Below are 23,888 nucleotides of genomic sequence, written 5' to 3' on the forward strand. Positions count from 1 at the left end.
ATGTTCTCACCGGCGCTACGTTAGCAATAAATTCGAGATGGTTGAGAGAAGTCATTAAAAAAAACAACCTGGAAATAAAACAAGGCGTTGATATGATTTCCTTGATTCAACAAAGCAGGAATAAAATAATCTATATAACCAAGACTATTGTTGTTATTGCTGATGGTGATTTAATATTTGAAAAAAATATGAAATTAATGAAAAAAGTCAGGAACTTTTTATGCTCTGACCTGTGACAAAATATTTTGTTCACACTTAACTTTCAAACACCAGTCGCATCTTATGAGTTGACTTTACAAGGTAACTTGCCATTGTCAATGATGATGCATTAAGTATCTGCACTCATATTGTTAAGTACACTCTTCCTTCATTGGCAGTTCAATGAGGAACACCTTGAAGAACTACAGAGGTTCTGATTTCAGTAAGCATACCACCACCATGCTCAGGGCACTTCGGTCAGGGGAGGATGATGGGGGGTGGGAAGTTCTACAATCAGGATACCTCTTTACAAACTGTCTCCTCCTATGTGTCATCTCTAATCAACTTTTACTTTCCTATGCGACCATAAAACAGTCCCACCCCCACCAACAGTCACCACGACAGAGGTACCCTGACTGTAGAACTGTACCCCGCCCCCAATCCTCCACCATATCTGAACGATTTTGCATGCTGCAAAGCTTCCTTTCGGCTTCCATCATCTCACCTGGATCAATGTGATGACAAACTTTACAAGTAATGAACATTGTGTACAAGCATCCAAACCATGATTGCTGAAAACACTGGGTGGGATATTATTACAATGATGCAAGCAGCTGACTTAGATCGCAACAATGTGACAAGAACCACACAGTTGTCTGGTGCCAATATGAACTTCTGTGCCTTCAATATTCACCTGATATTGAATACTGCATGCAAACAAATTCTTTTAACAAAAACTCCAGGACCATGCTGTCAAAATAGTTTGAGGTAATCTCTTGCCAGTATGAATCAAGTTATTTTGCAAAACAGCTGGTAACTTAACGAGTAAGACACAAGCTTCATAGCAAATATAAAGTTACAGTTGCTGATTGAAAGATTAGTTAGGATGGGAGTCCTTGTTGCAAACAAGAGGGCTACAATTCTTTAATCCTCTCATATTTCATCACTTTATTCCAAGACTACTACGACCACTACTACTACTACTACTACTACTACTACTACCACTACTACTACTACTAAAATGATGATAATTATTATTATGATTTTACAATTAAAATAATGAATGTCTATCAAAGCCATGTGCAATGTGCTATTCTTGCTGTGTGCCATCAATCAATTTATTTTCAAATGTTATGGTTTCCCTAGAATTTGCTTTGTCATTCACAGGGTAGCCATCTTGTTTTCACTGTTAAGGTGACATCAGAGCCATGGATTTGAGAGTTGTGACAAGTCGGTTGGTGACATGGTCCTCATAGCTTCAAGTAATTGTAGCCAATTGAGATTTTGAAGTCCGTTATAAAAAGAATGAGGCAAAACACCATCCCAATTTTTTGATATGTTGTTTAAAAAAACATCCTCTTTCAGAAACACCAAACAGAAAGTTCCTACCTAGTGTCATAGATTGGAAATATTGCTCCAAACATTGGTGCGAATTAATTTTTTCCCATCTTTGGACCTCTGTATCTCAACAACCATTGGAGCCTTTTGTTAGATATACTATGATGTGAAAGTCATGGTACATATCATACCATTTACCAAGGATGAACCTTACATGTAGAACTTTGAGGTTTTTACAGACATTTGGAAACCCTAGAACATATGATATCTACAAAAAGTAGAGGCACATTATTACGGTGTGATTTGACTTACAGTGCTGCAAATTGTAATATATGATATCCAGGTCTGGGACTCTTAGCCCTGAAAATATAATGAATCTGACACAAATAGTTCTGGAGATAATTGAGTCTGAACATGGTCACTCATGCAATGTCGCTAAAACAAGCGTAGGGGGTGTCCTTATTTACAGATTTTTTGTGCCAAAAGTATCCAGAGCTGTGTTCTGATATTGTGGATATGATCTATTGGATGTTTAAGCCATCACATAAATTTTTTTCAGGCAAATCCGAGGGGGTCGAGTGGGAGATTTTTCAGAAATTTGCTGATTCCAGCTGGAATGACCCCCCTGTCCTCAGATGGAGATGTGCACAGGATCTGATTTTCTTCACCCCACTCCCTGCTCACCCTCCCACACAACCACAGCCCCGACACCCACGCTCTCTCTCACACACACACACACCATACACCGTCACCTTCCTCCCTGCCTCTCTCTCAAAGCCACAGGGGTGACTTCGCATGCCCAATGAGGCCCTTTTATTGTGCTGTATATCAGCATAGATGACAAGTCCACAGCCTGGAAAGCCTGCAAATGAAACTATCAAGCTGACAGTAAAATTACTATCATTCTGCTGCGGGGAAAAGGATATTTACCGTGCATAAATTCCCCCTGAGCAGGTTCGCAAGATCTATACTCCACTGTGCCCTGAAGGCTTGCAACCCTCCCTTGTCTCCCGAGCTGAGAGAGAATAATGCAAGAGAGAGGCGCATACGTTCATGGCTAATAGACGCAAGTACGTAGTATGACTGGTGTGTTTATTTGGGAGATGGGGGCAAGTAGTTATTGCCATGATCAGCTTCTTCACAAAGCCCTCATACAGGGGCACCATTAAAAGGGGCTGCCAAAAGCAGAGAAAGGAATCCAATTAAATGTGATGTGAAATTAATTACTTTTTGTCCTGATTGTTTCGAGTCTTTGACATATTCCGTTCTTTTTCTTTTTCTTTCATTACCAGTGCAGGAGGAATTAATTAAGCAATGATGTCTATGGAGCAAATCTATCAGCGCTAATTTAAACTTCCATCAGAGCAGGTTTGGAGAGAGAGAGAGAGAGAGAGAGAGAGAGAGAGAGAGAGAGAGAGAGAAATAGAGAAGCAGGTTTGGTAAGGAGGGAAGGAAAAGTGGATGAATGACTAATTTTTGCTTCCATCCCATTCATTGTCCTCGTCTCAGTGCCTTCTTCTCTCCGATGTGACAGGTGAAAAATAATACAACCTAAATGGCTTGTCTTAGGATCATGGTAAATAATAAAAATGTACAACACACGACAGGTTTGTTTATGGATGGGAGGAATCAGTGAGGCGACCCCTATTTTACCCGTCTATGTGAGTTTGTGTGTGTGTGTATGTGTGTTTTGTGTGTGCGCATACATGTGCGTGTGTGGTAGGGTGAAGGCATCCTGTATATTAAAATAAGGTTCCATAAATGGGTGGCCTGCCGTCTGCCTCTTCCCAAAAATGAAAAATGCATTACATTCCAGCCGACGGCGCATGCCATAAATCAGCACACATCTCCCCGTAGCCTTGGTGACACCCACCTGTGGGGGGTGGTGAAGGGGGGCTGTGTGGCAATGGGCGCCACCCGTTTTGGGGATACATGGCTGACAACACAACAGCCTTGTACAAGTTCTGCCCTCCTCTCCTCTCTAAAATAGAGTGGTTAAAGTGCTTGCTCAGGCTTGGAGCCATGGAGGAGACGGAAAAGAAAAGCCAAGGGACTCATGTGCTCTACACAGTAAAAAAAGAACTGTTGTTTTAACGGAAAATTGCTGGCAGCAGTGGTTGCCAAAGTCTACCTTTAAACAAATAACGGTATATTTCCTTTTTACATTTTACGGTAAGATTATGGCAGCAGTGGTTGCCAAAGCCTACCGTTAAATAAATAACGGTATTAATTTTTTTACATTTTACGGTAAAATTATGGCAGCAGTGGTTGCCAAAACAGATTGGACAGATTATATTCAGGTGAGTTCAATTATAGAGTTACAATCAGACAACTGATTGGACTGATTATACTCAGGTGAGTCCAATTATAGTTGCAATCACAGACAACTGATTAGACTGATTCTACTCATTGGAGTCCAATAAACATCAACTTAATTAGATACCTAAATAAATGTCCAATTGCCAGATTGTCTAGTGCAGGCAGGTGGACCAGTCTAGTATCATCAATGAAGGGTATGCAAATCCATTCTTTATTTAAAAAAGGCCTGAAAATAACCTTAAGGAAAATGAAGGCCAAAGCTAGCGGGGCAAGCAAGCTAACAAACAAGCTAGTTAGCAAGCCACCATGCAGCCACCCTTACAACGTGACCTGCTAGCCGGGCCGGCCAGGTGAGGGCAGGCCAGCAGCCGGCCAGCCGGCCTTACAGCCAGCCAGCCAGCTAGCTAGCTAGCAACCAGTGAGCAGTACAATGCAACAGTCCCTGTTTAAATACATGTTCAAGTGAACCATGTGACCCGAGTGATGAAGCGTTTGGCAGGTGCAGGCAGTAAGTTAATCATTGCATGACAGCCCTTAGCACTCAGGTGAGGTCAGGAATTGATTGATAGATTGATTCGGATGGGGTAGAATGACAGTTTCAAATAGACTGGGCTACTTCTAAGAGCTCAAGGGATTACTGTCCCAGGTAGACTTTTTCAGATTATACTAGCCCAGTGATACTCACTATTTTTTCCTCAAGAGCCACATTAGGGGAAAAAAGTCAGGAGGAGAGCCGCATGGAGCGCAACACCCCCGTCCCCCCGTCCCCACCTTACTTTTCAGGGCCTTTCTTTTTTTTTTTTGGGGGGGGGGGGGGGGATTACATCAGATAGTGTTGGCCTCATTATACATGGTTGTATGAGGGTCATTCCACGCCAAATCTCCGAATCATCCCGCACGACCATCTCAGATTTGGCAGAAAAAAATCAAGGAGGTTCACAAACGTCCCAATAGGAAAAGTGCAAAATTATAGCGCTCAACTCCTCATAGTTTTGTCATTAAAAATGTTTTTGTCAGGTACCCCCCTGACTCGTTTGGAACAGACTTCTCAGAGAGCCCACTTTCAGAGTGTTGTATCTAAAAAACTACTGTAAGTAGGTCCGTACAAATTTCAAGGGGTAACATTTGGAACATGTACTTGTGAAATGTGGATTTTCACACATCCTCTTGTCATTTACCACCGTTTTCTGGGGGCTTAAAGTTGCTTGAAAAATTCTCACCTTTGAATTTGTGGGCATCTTTGAAGGACTGTGGTAAGTGCAGTTTTAAAGACAGAAGTTTGATATGGACAATGTATGTTCCCAACCATTCTGTGCATGTTGTGTTGGAAGACTGATCTTCTGCGATGAACAGTTTAGAAGATATGAAGTCTTTAAACTGGAAAAACTGAAACTTGGTGCCATCTTTGCCACGTTATTAAAAAAAAATGTCACGACTCACCACCATATTATCAACAGTTTTGGAAAGATTAGATGTCTGTTCTTAACATATCCAAAAACTGGGATGGTATTCTGCCTCATTTGGTCACAATGATTTTTTAAAAACCCACTGTTGTGTGACTTCCACTGCTCTTATGAAAACCTGATATCGGGGGCAACTTTGCCATGCTATACCAAAACAATGACAGCAATCACCACAATGAACTGAACAGTTTTGGAAAGATAGGATGTCTATTTGTAACATATCCAAAAACTGGGATGGTGTTCTGCATCAATGTCTTGTAATGACTCTTGAAAAACCCTTGCTGTTACATCAGCAGCTCCTGTGAAAATGCCACCTGTCACATGAATCACATGTCACATGAATTACCAGGGGCGGAGCTATAGGGGGACAAGCAGGGCATTTGTCCAGGGCCCTCCTGAATTTGTGGTAGGGGCCATAATCATGACCTTTGCAGACTTTTGGCTGCCAATCTATTTGGGCTGACACCGTGAATGACAGGCAGTTTGACTTGGACATTTTTTGATACAAGAAATGTGACTTGAGTATTTTGAAGCACACAATAAGAAACAGTTGAGTGATTTATATACCATTATTATTTTTATTTTTATTTTAGCTTTTAGGTAACTACATTGTTTTGTGAATTAAAGGTTATGGCCATGTGTTTAAACCTCAACACTGTAGGAGTTAACATTTTGCTATTGCAACGTAAAGTAAGTCTTGAATTGCAGTAGTGATAAATTAATTGAATCATTCTGATTTGTAAAGTACTATTGTTATCACAGTGTTGATACAGAATGTTTGCCAAACTTTATTTCAGCACATAATTTTTTAAACAAATTTCTTTTAGCTGAAAATATATTTTGATATTTTACTTCAACACATTTCAAATTTTCCATCACTTCTGCAACTTTGCTCTGTTAGTAGGGGTGCATGTCAAATGATTTAACACATAGACCTTTGCCATGAACCAATACAATGCGCTAGGTTCCTCGGTCATGGTTAGGACTGGGGCGGGGCCAAGTTCTATGAACAGGTCACCTTTGTCATGGTTTTTTTTGGGGGGTGGGACACTTTTGTAATGGAGAAGAGAAAAAAAACAGTGATGATACAAAAGGAGGAGACTGTTCGTAAGGAGGTAACCTGACTAAACAGCTGTCCTGCCCCTCCAATCACCATGACTGAGCTACCCTGAGCATGGTGCTAGACCACTTCAATAGTGACTGAAGGTTTGTGAAGGGTCAACACTGTCACAGAGCTAAGCAATTTATGTATTATTGTTTAATGTTCTACAAAGCGGAATCCAAAAAAGTTGGGACACTTTGTATTTTGTGAATAAAATCAAAACGCTGTCATTTTCAAAACAAATAATATGTTAACAAGGTAGAACATTATGTACAGACAACAAATCAGTTGTTAAAGTGAAGCAGAATTATTGTTTTGAGGTAATTATGTGATCATTTAAAATTTCACCCTTGCAACAAATCCCAAAAAAGTTGGGACAGGGCCAATAAAATGCATTTTATATTAGATAAGACTAAACACAACACAAGGGATGAGACTGAACAGTTAAATACTTTGACTGATGGCATAATTTTATTCAAAAATTAGATATTTTGATGTGCGAGACATGATTTCAGCAGCTCAACTGATAGGTGTGTTCTTCAACTTGTTTACCTTTTTGTTATGCTTAATATGGGCATATCCTGACTGCAAGAAAACAATTTTGTGACCTGTTTACTCTTATGATGGAACCACAGTGTTGGAACATAGTAGAGATTTAAATTTGCCACCATTAGGGGACAATACCTAAAGGCGGTGCTCCAAAATATAATGCCTTGGTAGCTATGTTTGCTGTTTAAAGTCTGTATGCATCATTTAACATTCATTTTAATGCTCTACATGAGTAAGAAGACCCTAACCAAGTCACCTCTGCACCCCCTTACCATCGTATATGCTGTCTTTCAGACTGACCACTAAATCAAGCTGAAGCATTCATTTTCTATATAACCTGGAGGGTGCATGACTCCATAATTTTCAAACAGGATTAACTATTTTCCATCCTGTAATCAGAGGACAGTTTCACATGTCTCCTAGGTCCATAGAATGAGCTTTTCTGCATGTAACACTGTTTAATGTCTGCATCATGTGCATTAATCAAGTGTTGTGTTTATGGTCATTTTTTCGAGAGCTGTCATTGTTGGAGTGTCATAGTTTGCTTATTGACCACAAGTATTTCATGATCTCATAACTCATGCAATGATAACACAGAACTCTATATTACGGAAATAGGCCTTATATGCCTGCAATTTTGATAATTCAATCTTTCTGTGTAATAGATAAGTAATTAGTCCCTCAAAATCTTCACTGCTGAGTGCCACAGCCTTTCTGTGATGGTATTTTAGTTGTGCATTAATGTTGGCAGTCAATATAGTTCAAAAAGTAGAGGGCTGGAGGGCTGCGGCGTTCAAGTGGTAAAACTGGTGGTGGTTTGAAGGTGCTCTTTGGCCAAGACGTAGAAAATATCAAAAAAAGGCAGGACGCCAAGGCACTCTTCTAAGATAAAACCGCTTTATTAACAAGGCTAGTTCATGTTTGAACTGAAAAAATTACAAAATACTGCCACTGCCAACATGTTTCGGCCGCAAGGTGAATCAAGCAGACTGCTTGATTCACCTTGTGCCCTGATGAAGGCCCTGTAGCGGCCGAAACATGTTGGCAGTGGCAGTATTTTTAATTATTTAAGTTCAAACATGAACTAGCCTTGTTAATAAAGCGGTTTTATCTTAGAAGAGTGCCTTGGCGTCCTGCCTTTTTTTAGTCAATATAGTCCCTTTGAAAATATTCTTCCTTGTGTTATTTTTAGATTTTTTTCCACTATTACAACATGTTTTGGCCCTGTCCCAACTTTTTTGAGATTTGTTGCATGGGTCAAATTTTAAATGATCACATAATTACCTCAAAACAATAATTCTGCTTGACTTTAACAACTGATATGTTGTCTGTACATAATGCTCTACCTTATTAACATATTAGATGTTTTGAAAATGACAGCATTTTGATTTTATTCACAAAATACAAAGTGTCCCAACTTTTTTGGAATCCGCTTTGTACATTAACCCTGATGCAGTTGCATAAACAGACATACATGTATACATGGAGTGAAACACAAATCAAATGTAGAACGATAAAAAGTAACATCTCATAAACAATCCAAAATAATCCACAGCAGGCCTCAGAACTGCATCAAAGTTGGTAAACAAGTTATTAAAGATTTTTATGAATTGTAATAAAAAGCATTGAGATGTGGTGATAGTCAGGATGTACTTGTTTCAAGATCTACGGGGATGTTTCAGTGATTCAACATTTCATCACTTTATTCCGGTATTTGGTTTTCAGTGCCTAAAGATGAAGTTTACACACGTCTATAACCTTTGATTTACTGAAATGTAGTTACAGAAAAAGCTGAAAAAAAACTGTCAACAGCCACTTTTACTTTTTTGTCGTATTATATTGAGTGTGTCGAAAATGCTGAAGTCAAATATCTTGTATCAAAAATGTCTGACTCAAATTGCTCAAGTCATTCACAGTGGCGGAACAATTGCACATAGGGCCTCATGGCAAATACTGGTAGATAGGGCCCCCATGTAGCCTGCAAAGATCAGAGCAGGGGCCCCACCTCAATAGAGCAGCAAGCTGCAGATGTCACACAGCCGTTTTTACAAGTCCATTCTTAAAAAATGAGACAGAGCACCACCCCAGTTTTTGGATATGTTAAAAACAGACATTGAGTCTTTCTAAAACTGTAAATGTCATAGTGGTGAGTTCTGTTATTTCTTTTGTATAACATGGCGAAGATGCCACTAATATCAATTTTTCATAGTAGCTGTGGAAGTCACACAACAGTGGGTTTTTGAAAAATCATTGTGACCAAATGAGGCAGAATACCATCACAGTTTTTGGATATGTTAAGAACAGACATCTAATCTTTCCAAAACTGTTGATAATATGGTGGTGAGTCGTGACATTTTTTTTTAATAACATGGCAAAGATGGCACCAAGTTTCAGTTTTTCCATTTTAAAGACTTCATATCTTCTAAACTGTTCATTGCAGAAGATCAGTCTTTCAACACAACATGCACAGAATGGTTGGGAACATACATTGTCCATATCAAACTTCTGTCTTTAAAACTGCGCTTACCACGGTCCTTCAAAGATGCCCACAAATTCAAAGGTGAGAATTTTTCAAGCAACTTTAAGCCCCCAGAAAACGGTGGTAAATGACAAGAGGATGTGTGAAAATCCACATTTCACAAGTACATGTTCCAAATGTTACCCCTTGAAATTTGTACGGACCTACTTATAGCAGTTTTTTAGATACGGCAATCTGAAAGTGGGCTCTCTGACAAGTCTGTTCCAAACGAGTCAGGGGGGTACCTGACAATAACATTTTTAATGAAAAACTATGAGGAGTTGAGAGCTATAATTTTGCACTTTTCCCATTGGGACGTTTGTGAACCTCCTTGATTTTTTTCTGCCAAATCTGAGATGGTCGTGCGGGATGATTCGGAGATTTGGCGTGGAATGACCCATTATTATTTATGCAAATTATCATTATTAGTAGTAGTATTAATTATTAAATTAATAGTAGGCCTATTATTAAATTATTGAATTATTAATTAATTACCCTATGTCAGCAATTGCTGTTAGGCCTCCTAGCTCACTTTTAAACACTAAAAGACACCTCTGCTGAAGGGCACTTTTACATCAAAGAGCAAATGGGAAGTTCAGTTTAACACCAGTCTAACTCTGATCAATCGAACTGTGGCAAATTTGCTGTGTACATATGTGTACACCGGTGAAAAATAAAGTCATGTACCGTTTCTTGACTACTTCATCTTCACTTAACGGTATTTTCCAATATTTTCTTTTCAGTGAACAGTTCAGTATTTTGTACATATTGACACCAGTGAAAAATAAAGTTATGTACCGTTTCTTGACTACTTCATCTCACTTAACGGTATTTTCCAATATCTTCGTTTACAGAGAACAGTCCAGTATTTTCTACATATGACACCTGTCAAAAATAAAGTTATGTAGCGCTTTTTGACTAAATAGTGGCTTGCCATATTTAGTACAGAGATAAACTGTTTTACATTTTACGGTCCCTGACTGTTGCAATTTGACAGTTTTTTGCCGTAATTTCAACAGGCATTTTTTACAGTGTAGCTCAGGGGAAAGATGCAGGTGTGAAAAGGTGTCTACTGAACCAGCAACGCTGAACTGGGATGCTGGCTGATGTGCTTTACAGCTTTCCCTTCTGGGAACTTCATTCTATGGGAACAGTCTTTTCAGCAAGGGATTAAACTCTTTTGCAACCTGTGTGTAAGGTATAAATAATAAACTGTGTTGCATCTCCCTCTGGAACTAAACTGAAAACAACCTTAGTCCAAAAACGTCTCTCAAAAGAACAGATAAGATAACTTCATGAGGATAAATTGTATCCACCTGTGGGGTTGTTCTCAGACTGTGTGTGTGTGTGTGTGTGTGTGTGTGTGTGTGTGTGTGTGTGTGTGTGTGTGTGTGTGTGTGTGTGTGTGTGTGTGTGTGTGTGTGTGTGTGTGTGTGTGTGTGTGTGTGTGTGTGTGTGTGTGATTGTGCGTGCATGTGTGTCAGGCTGACCTACCTCTCCCCAGGCAGCAGGCGGGGGCTCCACAGGGGGGTAGTACTTGGGCAGGTCCCAGGCTACGTTTTTCATGTACCACTTGAAGTCTTTGCACTTGAGGTGCTTGCGTAGCTCCTTCTGTGCGGTCAGGTCCCCGGTGGAGAGGTGCCGATACTCTGGCCTCCTCTGGTAGATGTACTCTGTGTACTCATCCATCCAGGTCTCCGCCACTCGCTTCAGATTCTGAGTGGGGGAACACACAGCGAGAGGGAGAGACCAAGCCAGAGTTAGGGGGGTTAGGTGGAGAGCATTAGCGCCAACTGCTGCTGCTTCCTCAAATTCCAGCTGGTCTCACTCTCTGTGCGCCTTACTGCAATTCATCAGTACCAATATTCACTGCTTTCAGTTAACAGACCTTCTCAAGAAACTAGGATAAAAAAGCAGATGGATGAGACGCAGAATCACTCCACGCTAATTTTAGTGCCTGTTAATCAGCATCTCCTTAGCCTGGAAACCACATCCACAGCAAGAGGGAAGGACTGCGCTTCAAGCATGTTAGTACAGCAACAGCTGATTAATCTTGATGGGACTTCCACTGAGATTACTTCAACAAAAACACATCATTATGCTCACTGCCTAGATATACATGATACATGATGCACTATGTGTGTTATCATAACGTGTTTCGTCAAGGCTCTGTGTGACTGGCTATGTGTATCTGGTTTTGTTACCTCCGCCAAGGAGGTTATGTTTTCGGTCTAGTTGGGATCACGATCCGGATCCAGGAATTAAAAAAAAAGATTTTTAACCATTGTGGGATAGGGTGAATTTTGACATTCCAGTTTCTAACTCCACAAAAACAAGGCAGAAATACTTGTTAGAAAAAAATAGGGTGTAACATAGTCACATGTTCTATCAAACAGCTTCCTTGGCAGAGGTCTGCACTCTCTGAGTGCATTTCTAGTTTGTTTATTTGTTTATTTAATCACTATGTCCAGCTGGGCCCTACAGTGGCCAGCTGGGTGAAAGGGTGCGCCATTAAAAGGTTGACTTGCCCACACACTCACTCTTGCCAGGCTGGTCCCCGAGGGCACTTTGTAGGGCACATACTTCCTGTAGATGTGTCCTACTCTAGAGCAGGGCACATCGTACATGCTGCCGCCACACATCCACACCTGGGGGAGGGTAGGACCACACACACACACACACACACACACACACACACACACACACACACACACACACACACACACACACACACACACACACACACACACACACACACACACACACACACACACACACACACACACACACACACAGAAAAGGGAGATAGAGAAATATACATTGAATGTGTGCAAGATAAGGAGATGGATAGAGAGAGAGAGAGAGAGAGAGAGAGAGAGAGAGAGAGAGAGAGGCAGAAAGAGACTGAAAAAGACAGCGAGAGAGATAGGGGGACAGTATTGAGAGTGAGAGATACATATATTGACCTTTGATGAACAGATTACTCTGAAGGCTGGGATTGCTACTATACTTGAAACGAAGGGACTGAAAGCAAGGGATACAGTTAAAAATCGTGGGGTCCTCATTGACAGTGACCTAAACTTCAACAGTCACATGAAAGCTATTACTAAGTCTGCATTTTATCACATTAAAAATGTCTCTAAATGTAGGGGCCTTATGTCTAAACATGGTCTGGAGAAGCTAATACATGCCTTCATTTCTAGTAAGGTTGATTAGGCCTACTGTAACAGTCTTTTTACAGGCCTCCCCAAAACGACCATCAAACAGCTTCAACTTGTACAAAATGCAGCAGCAAGGGTTCTTACAAAAACAAGGAAGTTCGACCACATTACTCCAATTTTAAGATCGCTGCATTGGCTCCCAGTATGCTACAGAATTGATTTTAAGGCAATACTACTTGTGTTTAAATCATGGGAATGGGACTCACATATCTACTGGATATGTTTCAGCTGTTTGCACCAACCAGGTCACTAAGGTCAACAGAGAAGAATTTGCTAGTGATTCCAAAAGTCAAAACAAATTGTGGAGAGGCAGCCTTTAGCTTCTATGCTTCAAAGCTTTGGAACCAGCTTCCAGATGACGTAAAAAATGCACCCACTATTGATAGCTTTAAATCTAAGACAAAGCTGTTCTCAGATGCTTTCCCCTAGCTTAAATTCTTATTTTTTATTTTTATGTTTATTTTATTTTTAATTTCATTATTATTATTATCATTTTACCTTATGTTTTATCTTAATGTTTTAAATGTTCTTTGACTCTAATTTATTTCCTTCTTTCTTCCCTGTTTCCTTTCTTTTTGCATTTGTTAATTTTGTGAAGCACATCGAGTTGCACCTGTGTATGAAATGCGCTATACAAATAAACTTGCCTTGCCTTGCCTTGGGATGTAAATATGAAAATATGATGCATGAGATGGAGCAGAGGTGATGAGATACTAGGCTGGGTGCCAGTGGAGGTAATGTTTCTATGTATTGTTGTGGACCGGGCTGCCTCTGTGGGGATGTGTGGCTGACTGACGCACTACTGGGAGGCTGCCTGATTGTGTGACCTGTGTTCAGACAATCAGACACAGTCTTGTCTGTGTGGCTGCGTAATAACTGTATGCACACACACACACACACACACACACACACACACACACACACACACACACACACACACACACACACACACACACACACACACACACACACACACACACACACACACACACACACACACACACACACACACACACACACACACACACACACACACACACACACACACACACACACACACACACGCACACACGCACACTCCACATGCTCCAATTTCGTGCACCTCCTGCTTGTCTGACAGCAGAATTGGACAAAAGTGTTGTGTTGTGCAGTGCTTCCACATCTTCTCTCTTCCTCTTCAAACGAATGGCCCACCGAAGGAGCAAAGCAGAGATGGAGAAAAGTAGATTTTATGGGTGCTTTCAGAAGCACTTTTTCAAACACATGCGTACAACCTCTCATCCTCCCTTTTTCTCCTTCAAGCTCAGAGAAACACATACTGGCACATGCGCACAACCACCAACACACATACGTTCACTCACATACACACCCACCTAGACCCACACCCACACCCACAAAGACACACTTTCACATACAAACACCCTTTGAAGTGTGTGGTTGTGTGATGTTTGTTTGTTTGGTAGAAGTGTCTGCCGTCATTGAGATGCTGGTGACATACAGGGGGAGGTGCGTCGGTCAGGATGGATTTTCAGCACTCCTTTAGGCATGCCATGGTCTCTCAAGTGTCTCTTCACTCTTTCTTTGCCTTCTCTTTCTCTCGCTCTTTCACTCTCTCTCTCTCTCTCTCTCTCTCTCTCTCTCTCTCTCTCACTCTCTGTATTTCTTTCTCTCTCTCTTGCACTTTCTTTCTCTGTCTCTTTCTGTTCTCATCCCCCCACTGAGAGCGTGAGGACTTGCACTCCACGCTCCTGCATATCAAACGGCTCAAACCCTCCATTCTAACTGCACCCGGGGTCAAAGAGCAAACTCACTTCACAAGTGTGATCATTATGTGGATAGACTGTCTCGGAAATGGCCTGACTGAAAAAAAAGACAAAAAAGGAGGCCTGCAGATCTATTCCACAAAGGATGAACGGCCAGGCAAAAGAGGGAAAAAATAACAAGTGAGGTCATATAAGTTAGTTTCAAACATCTTTACTTTTTTATCTTCGGAGCGCAATGTAGAGAAACTGAGAAACTGGTATATTATCTGCAGACAAAGTGCATAATATATATTTCTTTGAGCGTCCCAATTGTATGAAATGGAGCATAACTAAGCCCATACTGAAGAAAAAAAACATACCTAAGTCTCACTAAAGCCATGCTACACAATGTATGACTTTTTTCTAAAGGTAACGTCTGCACATATTTGTCTCTTTATTTCTTACACCTGCGCTGACAGATAATGCTTTCAAGCTGTCACTTTGGCTGTCACTTCTGCCAGCAGAGCAATTGTGAATTCACCTGTGATTGCACTCTGCATTATGGTGTCAATCTGAAGAGCTATTTCTGTTGATCGCAAGGCTTCTATTCAAAGACAGGTGGGGGAAGGAAGGGATGCCGTTCTTGTAAAGGCACTTCCAGATAACACGCAGGAGTCGTCCCGCTGCACCCAGCGCCTCCCTTGCTTTTAACTGTCTCCCCAGAGGGAAGCCAACAGGGGGGAACAAAGGGGTCCGTTGTCCCGGGCCCAGAATTTGGTTCTTATTAGATTGTACAGTAAGTATTGAGTGGGGGGCATTTGGATGAGTCCATCGTGGACCCAGCCAAAGGTGTCAGTGGCCCTTCCCCAGCATCAAAGGAGTGTGTTAGGTGTTACATTTCCATGCCCAGAATCACAACTGCTCCGTAGTATCCCAGTCTAACCGCGCGAATAGACCAGGCGCCATGCGATTCAAGCGACAGAGCGATACGCGAGATTGTAGCGACTACAGTAGTCTAGTCTAAGTCTCCAGAGTCGCTTATGTCGCGCGACTCAATACAAAGTCAATTACTTCCGTCGCTCGCCGCGCTCTTGTCGTGGTAGGTGTATTTGTGGCATAAGTTCAGCTTGATTGACCTTTGACTCTGAAATGTGTGGCGTAAACTCAGGTGACCAAGGTAGAAATTATAGGCCTCAGCAGCAGCTACAACATAACCATAATTGGTTTTAACTGGGGGCTCTGTGTGGAAAATCTGATCAGTGGCCGAGACCAGGTGACTGGCAGACTTGATAATTCAGTCCTTGTCACTACTACTATTTAGCATCCCTCCGAAGGCCAATCACTTTACTTTTCCTTCCTTTACTTTAACACAGAAACATCTTATGGCCCGTGCAAGGCATTTTTCAGGATGGTAGTCAGTGGGCAAGAAATGAAAAAGCAGAGAGAAAAAAAAGATTGAGGGAAGGAGATCTGGCCATCTCTAGGGAGTCATTCCAGTTTCTCAGAAGGCAACAGATGGAGGACAAATAACTCCATAGGGACCCGGGGAAACATATTTCAGAGAAAGAATGGGGAAGACAAATGGTGAGAGACAACAGGCTGTGGATTAACTGGATTGAATAAAAAACAGCCAGTGTTGCACTGTGGACATATGTGTGGCAATTGCAAACGCTGAACAGTTTAAAACCAATAGAGATAAATGGCAGGGTGTCAGATTGGCACGTTCAGGTGGATACTGGCATATGGATGGATACTGGATAATGGATAATGGATACTGTCATATGAATCATGGATACTTAAAAATACATTTTCATAAACTGAGAAGGCTGCAATTCTTTTGCTCCTATTCCAGTTCATGCAGGGAGGTTTGACTGCAAAATAATGAGGAAATAATGTGGTGGGAGTTAACTGAATTATTGCCTGATTGAAGCAGAAATAGACATAACTTACCTTGAAAGAAATCTCATACTGCTCTCCACCCCAAATCTCCAGGCCAGTGTCATAGCCGCCCAGCTCCCAGAACCACTGCCTATTGACTGCAAACAGACCTCCAGCCATTACTGGAGACCTGAAATGGAGAGAGAGAGAGAGAGAGAGAGAGAGAGAGAGAGAGAGAGAGAGAGAGAGAGAGAGAGAGAGAGAGAGAGAGAGAGAGAGAGAGATAAAACATTAGCTGTTTTGACATTAACTTGCTGAAAATGTTTCAAAACTAGGAAGTCATGAACACTTATTTAACTACATTCAAATTTAGCACTGTGATATTCATAGAAAGGATTTAACAGCTTACACAAAGTTTACACACTCTATCAAACTCCAGGGACGTGCACAATGGCACACAATAATCCCAATGAGCAATGCCGGAATTCCCACCATATGCTCCCTATGCTCATTCTGTTGAGATTAAAGTCTGCGGAGATTGCAGAGTAGACAGTCGAGCGCAATAACTGTAAAAAAGAAAAAGTACCCAACAGCTGCTGCTAATGCGGTTTTAATCTGCTCTCCGTGCCTCCTCTAATTCTCCCTAGAGCTCCTGCTGCTGCCCAAACCTGTAAGCATTGTTATTTCATAGCTTCTTTCAAGGCTTGTTTCCTCAGACCTCACACAGATGTGCTCCAGTGCCTCTGCCACATTGTGCGTGTAGTGGAATCCGTTTAATCCATGGGGACGTATGCTTCTGCGTTCTGGCAGTGAAATGGAAGGGGGGGACAGACTTGATAGGTTTGGAAATGGTGTCAGCCTTATGAAATAACATGTCTGAGTCATTCAAATAACTGCTGTTGTTACGATAGCCGATGAAGAACTAAGGCTCTGTAGTATAGGATGTCTCCTGTGTGGGTATGGGGTTTCCCTACAGTAGGTGCAATCTGACTACACCGCGGTCTGCAGTATTGTGGGAGGCTGCCTGGTAGGAGTAGTGAAGTTCTTCTAGTTACTTTGAGCAATTCAAACATTGAAATTTGTGAGGTAATAAAATAAGGCCCAGGCTCAGGATGTCTTGAACTACATTAGTTTAATACAAATATTTAAATGTGCAGTACTTTTCAGGTCAATGTTGATACTTCCAACAGTTCACTGTGCAATACCATGCTTTTCATGCTGTCAATGTAGCTGAATAAATTCCCAAATGGATATTCATTTTTTTGTTTTTCATCTCACATCTTCTTAGACTACGTATCTGATTGTTTTGGCTGGATCTGGTTCAAGTGTCATTATTTCCCTTCTCTTGAATACATCCAAGGTCAAGCAACATTGTCTCGTTTGACAGATACATCAGCATTTATAAAACCACATCACAACACAAGTTGGCACTCCAAGGTTCATGATGCTGAAATACATTGATTTTTGTTTGCTTGTTTGCGTGGGTGGTTTGATTCAGCAGGCACATACTTATCCAAGACTTGAACTGGGAAATGTCTACAACAACAGACAAATAACATGTATCATGCTGATACCTAAAAACATATACAACATGCCTGGGTCTGTTTACCTATACGGTAAAAGTGAATAAAAGCAAAAAAAAAAAATTAAAAATAAGCAAATACCAAAACTCTTGCACCTATAGCACAGCAGGAGGGGGTGGCGGAAGAGAGAGGGAGAGAGTAAAAGGAAGACCAGCAGGACTGGAGGGCGCCAAAATCAATTTGCTCTTGTGTAATACCCTGTGGCCTGCTTCCCTTCCAATTTAATAAGGCACTGAAATATTGCAGTCCACTCAATTAAGGCAACTAATGAAGGAACAAGCACTTCAGTGCTGAGATTACGTTCCTCTCTTTCTCCGCTATACCCGCTCAGCTGCTGCCAATAACAGCAGGTCCTCTCCCAAACAGGCAATAATATTGCTGTGCTCAGGTGCAGAGTTGGAGATGGCAGGGGCCAGGTGAGAGATGAAAGGACCGCAGGATGGAGGAGATAGGCAAGATGAAAGAGAAACTGATGACCCAACCTTCCCAACCCTAAACACACACACACACACACACACACACACACACACACACACACACACACACACACACACACACACACACACACACACACACACACACACACACACACACACACACACACACACACACACACACACACACACACACACACACACACACACACACACACACACACACACACACACACAGACAGTCATTACTTTCTCCTTGTTCTTCTCTACAGGGTAATTTAGTCCTTAGTTAGCTGCCGGTACCCCTGCCCTCCTTATCCATTGGTTCACAAGTGCTCTTTGGTCAGCGGAGTCTGATTAGACACTGAGCAGGATGTAAATCAGCCCGGGCCGTGGGTTTCCAGGGGTCCCTGACCCAATCTCAAGAGTAGCCGTCATCCCGAGTTGCCGGGAGAGACAAAACTATCCGCTGGTCTCCCACTTTGTTGCTTGCCCACTTCCAAGAAGATAAGGTGTGTGTGTCCAAGGACCGTTTTGGCAAGTGAATTATGCTCTCATAAAACCACAGCATGTTAACAGGGTCTGGGCTATCTTAATCAAACCTGTCTCTTTGTCTGCGAGAGTAAGCCTCTGTGAAAAGGCAGGGGAATGGGGTCGGCTAAAGAGAACAGCCTAATAAATATAACAAAGCTGAGCAGAGTGGGAGACCGGTCGCACTATTGACTGTTAATTAGAAAGGAATCTATGGGGAAGTGCAGGTCGATGGCAGAGTCAAAGGAGGGGAAGAGAAATGGAGGAGGAGAGAGAGTGAGACAGAGTAATAGGCAAGATGGAGGGATAGATAGAGCAGTAGGGGGTTAGAGAGATGGGGAGGTTAGAGGGAGAGGCAAGGGGATGGGACGATAGGTGGGAGAAAAAGAGATGAGTGGATAGAGAGAGAGAGAGAGAGAGAGAGAGAGAGAGAGAGAGAGAGAGAGAGAGAGAGAAAGATAGAAAGACAAAAGAAGGAAAAACAAGGGTAGAGAGAGAAAGAGAGAAAGAGAAAGTGGAGGGTGGTTAGCTGAGGGAAACAGGGTGTCACTCATAAGGAGTGTTCTGAGCCAGTGGAGCATGTGAGCCAAGGTCAGAGCCCTCTCCCCCTTGGGGGAGAAAGGGTTGCGGGGAGGGGGTGGGGGTGAGACTGTCTCTGAGGCAAGGTGTTCCAAATACACGTGTGCTGTTAAAGAGAAAAAAAGATATACCAGTTATCACAGCCCCACATATATAGAGCTGAGATGTTGCTGCTGTATGATCTTTTTTTCAGGAGTTCTACTTTAGACACAAGAGGGGCAAACTCGCCAGCCTAAGACCTCCCATTTTAATCTCATTTGTATGCCTCGCTCTCATTCCAAGCCGGTGCTGAAACGACATCCATCAGCCGGTTCGTGCAGCATCCGCGCCTCCCTCTCCCCTGCTGTTGCCGTCCCTGAGGGACATCAACCTCATGGGGCACGGGGTGGGAGGTGGTGGGGTGGAGGTGGTGGTGGTGGTGGTGTGGTGGGTTTGCAGACACCTCTATGTGCTGACAAGCCTGTCAGCTTGTCTATGCACACCTCCATTCAGGCTAATCTCGCAGGCATTCCTCTCAAAAGGCTAACTGTCTGAGGAGATTTGGTAAACACTGCTGGAATTATTATGGAGCCCGGGGAGAGAGAGTGGCGGTGGTTGAGATGCAGTGAGTGAGTGAGCAGCTTTAATGTCTTGCCAATCTCCTACTGCCAGAGGGAGGTCTGTTTAAAGCCCAGTTAAACACTTTGCTTTCTTGAAGATCTGGTCTATTTTGTGTCTCTCCGTCTCCGTCAGAGCATTTTACAGTAATACACAAAAACACAGACCCATAGGCAAAGACAGAGATAATGGTACACTAAAACAAACACGTAAAAATACACACAAACAAACACACGCACACACGCACACACACACACACAAACACAAACTGAACATAGACACAACACAGACACACATACATATAGTATGCACTCTTTATGTCCTTGTTTCACAGTCATTTATATCCTCGGTGATGGCTACAAGTAAAGTTCTCCAAATAACCTCTACCAGCATCTCCCATTGCTGCCCGTCCCGATCAGTCAGTATGTTCTTCTGTAGGCCCTGCCAGCAGCACCTAAGGCAGGCACAGATGCCAATCACAATTTGCATTCAAGAGATGAGCCGGCAAAATCCAATTAACTTCCTAACAAATACAACATTTACCCAGCTTAAATGCCTCAGCTGGAATGCGGGTGGTGGTGGTGGTGGTGGTGGTAGTGGGGGGTGCTGCATTGTGGAGGATGTGGGTAGAGGGGTAAGTGGGTAGTGGGTTGGTACTAGACACGTCCGATAATATCGGCCCACTGATATTATCGGCCCGATAATACATAAAAATGTAATAGGCTATCGGTCAATATCGGTATCGGATTTTTGACCTATCAAAATATAAGATATAATAATGCTTGAATTACTGTACACTTTTCTCCTTAATTATTTTTCTATTTTGCACAGACGATGTTAATATTTGGAAAGCTTTGTTGCATTCGAGAATGCATCTAGTGGGGCGTTACAATAAAATTAAGCATATTTTGTTCCACAACAGGAGATGTGTAATGTTACCTAAAATTTGTTTGAAGAAAAATAACCCACATATATCGACATCGGTATCGGCCGATATCGGAATCGAAAATTGAGAGTTGGACAATATCGGCATATCGGATATCGGCAAAAAAGCCAATATCGGACATCTCTAGTTGGTACACACATGAGCTGGCAGCTCATTCGTTTACAATCATTACACCTTCCTCGCACTCCCCTTCCCGAGTCATTTCCATAAATATAAATCCAGAATTTGCTTTAGAACGCCAGGAAGGAGGAGAAAAAAATGTGCCAGGCATATTTCCCTTCTCCGCAGTACAGTGAAGAGAGAAGATGTTCCCACTGGCAGTGCCCAGTGCCGCCAGAGGGAGAGCTCGGGAGCAGCCAACGTGCTCTTCATCTAGAGGTGGAACGGTAATATTAAACAGTTCAATTCACCTGCAAACGGGAAGGGGAAGAAGGGGGAGGGGGGAGGTGGAAGGGTAGGGGTGTTTGGGCAGAAGGGGCAGGAGGAGAGGAGGAGGAAGGGGATTAGAAAGAGATTTGTGGAGGGAATCATTTGCAATGCACATACATGCAGCCAAGGTCAGACAGTGCCAACAAAGAAGAGCCGGAGGAGAGAGAGAGAGAGAGAGAGAGAGAGAGAGAGAGAGAGAAAGTCAGAAGAAAGGAGAAAGGAAAAAGGAGAGTGAGCAAGGGGAAGAGAGTGAAGAAAAGAGAGATAGAGAGAGGAAACAAGGGATGACTGTGTGTGTATGTAGATACATCCGTAATACCCATCTACTGTATATTTATATGTTTATTTATCAACATACAGTCCACATAGAATGAGTGTGTGTTGTGTTGAATGTGTGTCACACACACACACACACACACACACACACACACACACACACACACACACACACACACACACACACACACACACACACACACACACACACACACACACACACACACACACACACACACACACACACACACACACACACACACACACACAAACGCATGTATATTTGCACATGTGTGTATGTCATGCGAGACAGGCCTGAAGAAAATGAGGAAACAAAGAAGACCAGAAGTATAGGTTGCGAAGCCGAGCGTATTCCCAGTTGTCATTCATCATGGCTCCTGTGAAATCCCATTAGCCCCGCGAGAAACCCATGCATGTGCAGCAAGACAAGGGCACATGCATGAAAAAAGGAAGGCACATATATGAATCATTATTAGAGCTAGGCCACTGTACACACACACACACACACACACACACACACACACACACACACACACACACACACACACACACACACACACACACACACACACACACACACACACACACACACACACACACACACACACACCGACATGGCCGCACCATCATTACTCAGCCCCAGGGCTGCTGACAGCTTTTTCTGGGCCCAGGACAAAGTCATCTGAAAGGCCCCCCTATCTAATACATACAATGTAATGGGGACCTAATTCTGGGCACCCTATCTCAATGGGTCCGGGATAACATACCCATTTGTCCCACCCCACCATGTCGGCGGGCCTGCTCAGCCCAGCCTCTCCACAGAACATGTGTGCTGCCAAACGCACAAGCCAATGTGACCTCATTATACCACAGGCACACATTAATGAATGGAGGGCCAGTAAGTATCATAATGTATGGATATGGTTTAAGCCTTAATCCTCTCCGCAATTGACTTGATGGTCACCGGTCGGTCGGGCCGTGCGAGCAAGAGCCAACCCAAAGCAGGTGCTATAGGGTTAGTTCTGTGCCTGGTCAATAGGGGGCGATGTGGGTCTGAGGATGTGGCGGATGGGGGTGCCAGGGCAGGGCAGGTTGCTTGCGGGTCAGGGTGGTGAGAGCTGGGCTGGGGCTAAAGGCTGAGGGGGGTGTTGGGGAGGTGACGTGGGGTGATGGTGCCCAGGGATTGTAATGTCATTTAACCTGGAAGGTAATGCCTGAAGAAAAAAGAAGTCCAAGCCAGCAGGCGTATCCTGCCTGCGTTTCATTAATGCGCCTACACGGTTCTCTGACTCACTCACTCTGCTCTCTCTCTCCATCTTCTCCGTTTCTCTACTCATCTCTTTCTCACTGCTGCCTTCTCTCTCTCTCTCGCTCTCCTCCTTCTCAGAAGAGAGGAATTCTCTCTCTCTCTCTTTCCTCCTCTGACTGTCTCGGAGGGAGAGTGAAAAATCTTAGCCTTCTCTCTGGATCAGTCATTCCACAAATGAGCTCTGATCCAGATAGTGGGGCCTCTTTCATCTTGTAACAGGCGGTAAGATCTATATTAAGGCATCTTAGCCGGGCGTGCTTCACGCATGAGAATGTGTGAGGTGCTCTGGCAGCCAGACAGACAAGCCATGCTGCACCATTAAAATAGTAAGTGAAAGACAGCAGCCATGGAGAGAGAGAAGGGCAATGTGGAGATGGAGTGATAGAAATGGAGGAGTAGGAAGGAGAAAGAGGGTGACACACACACACACGCACGCCCACGCCCACACACACACACACACACACACACACACACACACACACACACACACACACACACACACACACACACAGCGAGACAGCGAGGGAGAGAAAGAGAGAGAGAGAGAGAGAGAGAGAGAGAGAGAGAGAGAGAGAGAGACAGAGAGAAGGGGAGAGAGGCTTTCAAATGCTGTCAGGATCTTGTTGGGCATGTAGTTGATGGTGGGTGATGCTCATTAGAAGGGGATCATACCAGACATTCCTCCTCTGCCACCTCAGCAAAGACATTGCCAGGAATGTAATGCTGCACTTTTCTGTTGGTACCCATTACAACTCTGTATGTCCGTCCAGGCACGTGGGTGTGTAGTGTACATGGATCTGTGTCTATGCACAGTGGCGGTCCGAGACCAAAATTGCCAGGGGGGCCGAGGTAGGC

At 43.0% G+C, this 23,888-nt stretch overlaps 1 protein-coding gene across 3 annotated transcripts in view; it reads right to left on the minus strand.

Annotated features, from left to right (window-relative positions):
- Positions 1-23,888, minus strand: part of galntl6 (polypeptide N-acetylgalactosaminyltransferase like 6) — a 251,250-nt gene that overhangs the window by 9,596 nt on the left and 217,766 nt on the right. Inside the window, exons 7-9 of one of the 3 annotated variants that reach the window (XM_063193004.1) lie at positions 16,401-16,518; positions 12,028-12,135; positions 10,982-11,203 (exon numbers count right to left, since the gene is read on the minus strand). In XM_063193004.1, coding sequence (XP_063049074.1) covers positions 10,982-11,203; positions 12,028-12,135; positions 16,401-16,518 — 448 coding nt within the window. Of the gene's footprint in view, positions 1-10,981; positions 11,204-12,015; positions 12,136-16,400; positions 16,519-23,888 lie in introns of all 3 variants that reach the window. The other 2 variants (XM_063193003.1, XM_063193005.1) reach the window with 2 other exon arrangements.

Source organism: Engraulis encrasicolus, unplaced genomic scaffold (assembly GCF_034702125.1).
Source record: "Engraulis encrasicolus isolate BLACKSEA-1 unplaced genomic scaffold, IST_EnEncr_1.0 scaffold_27_np1212, whole genome shotgun sequence".
Taxonomy (NCBI): Eukaryota; Metazoa; Chordata; class Actinopteri; order Clupeiformes; family Engraulidae; genus Engraulis; species Engraulis encrasicolus.